This window comes from Trachemys scripta, chromosome 13 (assembly GCF_013100865.1).
Source record: "Trachemys scripta elegans isolate TJP31775 chromosome 13, CAS_Tse_1.0, whole genome shotgun sequence".
In the NCBI taxonomy this organism is placed as follows: domain Eukaryota; kingdom Metazoa; phylum Chordata; order Testudines; family Emydidae; genus Trachemys; species Trachemys scripta.
The window spans coordinates 32,662,930-32,668,023 of record NC_048310.1 but is presented as its reverse complement, the minus strand read 5'-3'; the positions used below and the strand labels follow the sequence as shown (position 1 = coordinate 32,668,023).

General features: G+C 46.3%; 1 protein-coding gene across 1 annotated transcript; it reads right to left on the bottom strand.

Moving 5' to 3' along the window:
* Positions 1-433: 433 nt before the first annotated feature.
* IRX6 (iroquois homeobox 6) lies at positions 434-4,727 on the bottom strand. The gene is made up of 6 exons (XM_034788802.1): positions 4,683-4,727; positions 3,392-3,649; positions 2,899-3,008; positions 1,993-2,300; positions 1,042-1,662; positions 434-635 (listed from the first exon to the last, which is right to left on the bottom strand). The coding sequence occupies exons 1-6, from the start codon at positions 4,725-4,727 to the stop codon at positions 523-525; spliced, it is 1,455 nt and encodes a 484-aa protein (XP_034644693.1). The 3' UTR covers positions 434-522.
* Between the last annotated feature and the right edge of the window lie 367 nt (positions 4,728-5,094).

The window sequence follows — 5,094 nt, the reverse complement described above, 5'->3', positions numbered from 1 at the left end:
ACACAGTAAATGTTTCGGAGCAATTTGCTTACCGAAAAGGAACATTTGGACCTAATTATCTGTGTGCTCAAATAACATTTTAAACTAACTTACTAGAATAGTTGTTGGTCCTGGGAGAAATTTCCCTGCAAAGCAGAACACAGATACCATTATTTGTGCCTATCCTCTCCCCTGTCCATCCTCTCCACCAAACTCACAACACTGTCGCCAGCATCTGTTCTTTCTCTCCCACAAATGTTTCAGAAGATCCAATAACCTCTGAACGACTAAGCCCTCAAATAAAATCATATAGTTTGTTACAGTGAGGCCGTTTTAATAGGTCCCATCAGTCATTCGCACACGCGAAGTTAGGCTAGACAAGGGGACCCTGAGCTTTTGTAGAATCTGTTTGTAATACTTTGAAACTGAAGCGGTATCCCCTAGCAAACACAGCACGGATTCTCTCTGAAAATATAGATCTTTTACTGTCCCATTCACGAGCCCATAAAATGGTTTAGTGTGCAGGAAAGTTCGTTACCTACCTCACCTCTTCAGCACTGGCCTAAAAGCTGTTCTCAGTTTATCTTTATGCTGCACTACACAACCTTCACTGAGATCTATGGCTCCTTGGCTGGGTTTCACATTTCTCCCAAACCCTGCGTATAGACATAACCAATTTATCACAAACGTTGAAGCTTCACAAGGTACATTTGCTTTGTCTGACCTAGGCCAAAAGGCTTTCCAGCTCTCTGAAATCCTTTCAGCCCCTGGGACCTTTGGGGCCTGCCCATACCCCACTCCCTCACCCCAGCCAGGAGTTGGTTGAACTAGAATCATTGCTTAAAATATTACAGAAAACGATTAGGCCCAGCAGCCAGATCTGTGCTGCATCGAATTAGGAGGGGGAGTTGTATGTTTTTCATGTAACGGGTGCTGTAAACAAACGTGTTGGAATAGAAACAGGCAGTTAATGGGGAAGGAGGTCATTTGTTTAGCATTAGCTGCCTGTTTTAGGATTCAGGTATGTTCCCCCCATCAGGATGAAGAGAAATATGGAAGTACCTTCAGCTCCTGAAGAATACTGGCACGTCTCCCCCAGGACGGGATAGGAAGCACAGCTTAGTTGGATAGACTGCAGGTTGAAGGTGGAGTTTCTAAAAATCTTGGTGGCCTGGGGCAGGTCTTCGAACGCACTGTCCGCAATGGGCGGGGCTCTGAGACTGGCCAGGGGTCTGGCCTCGGGGCAGTGTCCAGACACAGAGCGCCTTCCCCGGCCGAGCAAACAGCCAGGGCTCGCTGTCCTTGGTTCGGAGTGTGTGGGGCCAACTATAACATTGGCCCCTGCGGTGTGAGCTAACGACCAGATTCTGGGCTTGTCTGTGGGTTCGTATTGCTGCCCTTGACTAACGGTGCCCGCCCCACTGGCTGCCTTTTGCCCCACGGTCTCTAAAAAGTCTCCTCCTGCCACCGGCATGGCTTTGTTACAGGGGAGAGGGTGAAAATTGCTGGGTGGGGTCACGCTGCAGTCCCTTTTCTCAGACTCCGCCAAAGCAGAGCTGGCACTGGAAGCCGCCAGGTGTGCACTCGTTCGGTCGTTCTCTAGCTTGTCTTCTTCCTCCTCGTCTAAATCGTCCAGGTCGCTCAGTCTCAATTCCTTTTCTTCCTTGAAGCTTTTTTGACCTGCTTTTTTAAAAGAATGAAGAGGGGGAGAAACCAACACATTAGTGATACAGTGAAAGGGCACGAGCATTGTGTGTGTGCAACGCAAGATGTTAATCACTGACAGTATAATTGTGTGTGGGGATGCTTTGTAGAGGCTGGTATCTAATGACTTTTAATGCCACTTCCTATAGAGTTTGCTATTGTGTCTTTGAGATGGGGGTCTGTCTCGTCTTGCTTTTTAAACACCTTCCTCATGAAGACATGGCTCTCAAGAAAAAGAAATCGGTGTATTCCACCCCAGCTCAATCCAATTCGAAGTCACTCATCCTAGATGTCCTCCCCCACCCCTACCTTTGCTTTCATTTTCGGTGCCATATTCCTCTTCCTCCCTCTTGTTTTCATCTTTTCTCTCTTCTCCTGCTTTGTTCTTGGGAGACCAGGTCATTTTGTTTTCCTTCTTGAGCCTCCGTCTGGCGTTAGCAAACCAAGTGGACACTTGAGTCAGAGTCATTTTGGTGATGATGGCCAGCATGATTTTCTCCCCTTTGGTGGGATAAGGGTTTTTTCTGTGTTCGTACAGCCAGGTCTTAAGGGTGCTGGTTGTCTCGCGAGTTGCATTTTTGCGCCTGGCTGAGCCACTGAAATCCACTGTCCCATACCTGCCATGAAATATTTAAAGAGGAAATGTCACTGAATAGGAATATGCGGAAGTGGTACAAAATTAACTTTACTGGCAAACTGTCTATTAAGATTAAAGCTATCCAAGCTAAACAATTACCCCCTCCCCACCCCACCCACTGGCTTTTATTAGCCAGAATTACTTAGCTTACTTCACTCTGGGTATTTTATTTATTTGCTACTTTTAAAAAAGAACAAACGACTGATGGTTTTATTCCGGGGAACAAAGAGGACCAGGGAAGGGGAGTGAGTCATTACGTTGCGGTCCCGTTTCGAGTTCACCCCGTACTGGGAGGTCATAAGCAGAGGGTTACACCCAGTTTTAATAGAGAGTACCACGTGTCACCGCTTTAGCAGCAGATGTTGCTAATCCAATTCGCCTTTTCCTAGAACTTGATTACCGCTGCAATTACCAAGGAGATGAGCGGCAAAGTTTTATGTTAGCTGACTGCTGTTAGCTGCTTGCTTGGATTCTTTGTATAACATTTGTCAGCTAGGATATCCCGGGGTTTTTGGATGGCTGTTGCTGCAGCGCAGAGGGATATTAATGCTACTCGCAGTTGATCAAAGGGCTTTTACCTGTCGTACTGGTACTGCCCTAAGGAATGATCGTAGGGGTAGAAAGCAGCAGGCTGTGCGAATCCCGAGTGCAAACTGCTGGTGCCATCCTTAATTTCATACTGAGGGTTCTGGAAGGGAAGGAGCAGCTTTTGACGTTAAAATTGAAGGTGTTAAAATAGGAAATTCCTCCACTTGTCTGACTGAATCAATGGGGGCTCCATGCATTCCAATCCTATGACGCCCCTGCTGTCTCTCTGATCCCTGCTGTCCTGAGGGGCCCCCGCTGCTGCCTTTACACCAGAAGGACGAGGCATCTGTCTTAGCATTTTTGCTACTTTTCCCTCTTCTCACACTCTGCCTCTTCCCTCCCCTCCCCATGTCCTAAAGCAAATTTGTAGCCTGTTGCAGGCTAGCTGACCCCCCCCTCCTCCCTCCCCCTATGCCCAGAGGTAGCAATAGAATAAAAGCTCCTGGACACGGGACGAAGCTTGGTATTTGGACGTCTACTCACCAGTGTGGTGTAGAGAGTTGATGGGTCTGTGCCGTAAGGAAGGTAGTTGGCATAACCCTGGCTCGCTGCGGCTGCTGAATAGGGAGAGCTGTACATCCCCAGAGCTGCATTGAGTTCCGTCCGGGTGCTGGCCAGCAGCCTGTTTTCGTAAGAGGGACAGCAAATAGTAGCCGCTTGGGCAGATCCCGAGGAAACATCCGACACGGCTCTGGAGGCAGTTTCACAACAAGTCGTACTGGGGCTGGCAGACACAAAAAACTGGGGAGAGAAAAGAATGTCCAGGGCGATTATTTAACACGCAGAAAGAATGTAGAGGTGGGGGAAGAAAACCAACCTCCCTACAAAGGAGTGTCAACTAATGAAGGAAAATGGGAACTAAACCGAATGGGAAGCATGTGTAGGGTGAGGGTAACTAATCAAAGCAGGCAAAACTTTAGGGAAACCATTGCCATAGAATTTTTTTTTTAAATCTGTGTGTAAACTCCCTTACTCCGGTTCACATTGATCTAAAGGCAAGAAGTTGCGATTGCAGATAACTTGACAATAGACTAAGCACTAAACATGTCAAATAATGCAGCCAAAGGCATCTGATTCCTTTACTTTAAAAGCACAGGAGAAGCCAACGTCCCAAGGAAGGGGAGGAAAACCTTGCTGTGATCCCGGTGTATAAATAATCCAACCAAAATAAATTATGGATCAATTTACGATAGAGCAGCAATTTAGTTAATTTGGAGGCACTTTTGGAAGTCGCCAGACAAAAATCGACACATTCTAATATAAGGCGTTAGAGGAAATACGGAGGAACATGTCACAGATAAATCACACAACAATAATATATAGTAAAATAAACCAGCAAACAAAAGCTCTGGCCGAATATTTTCTATGGGTGCACAAGAACTAGCCTGCGAGGCTAACATCACAGAGTAAAAGGCTGGGAGAAAAGCGCCTGCAAAAACCAATGCCTTACGCTGCGCCTCTCAAATGAACGCTGTAAGCGAGTAACATAGGTAATAGATCAATACAGATTTGTAAATCAGCTGCATCTAGAATTTTTTGCACTTAAAACAGAGCAGTGACAGATCAGGTTCCTTGCCCTGCAGACTGAGGGTTGTTGTTATTTTTTAAAATCCTAGAATAACACAAGCGACACACACACACACACACACATTTTTTAAAAAGCCTCCAGATGTGCCCTTTAAAAAGACTCGAAGCAAGGGGGTGGGGGAAGGAAACAAGACATCTGGAATGCAGCAGCGGAATCTGATCAAAAGTGAGTGCTCTCTTCTCTTACCTGCGAAGTGGTGCTGTAGGGATATCCAAACTGAGAGAAGGACATAGCTGCTCCTTATTTTTGAACCATAAGCAATATTCCTCCCCCCCCCCAGATCGATTGTAACTAAACCCCCTGCTTCAAGATGTACCTTCTCCCATACACATTTCCACGTATGGCTTCCCCCCCTCCCTCAATTATAGATGATTTCACTTAAGAAAAGCAGCCAGACATCTGAGGCATGGAGCCTGAAAGAAGGCTTCCCCCCCACCTCCCATCCTTCTTAGGCATATATATGTTTATATATAAAAATCACCCCAATGTATGGAGGCTTGAACTGAAAAGGGGAGTTTAAAAGAAAGGAGGGGATCACGTAAGGCTTGCAAGATATGGAGCCTGCTTGTTGTATTATTTTCTGCTCTATAGTTCTTTA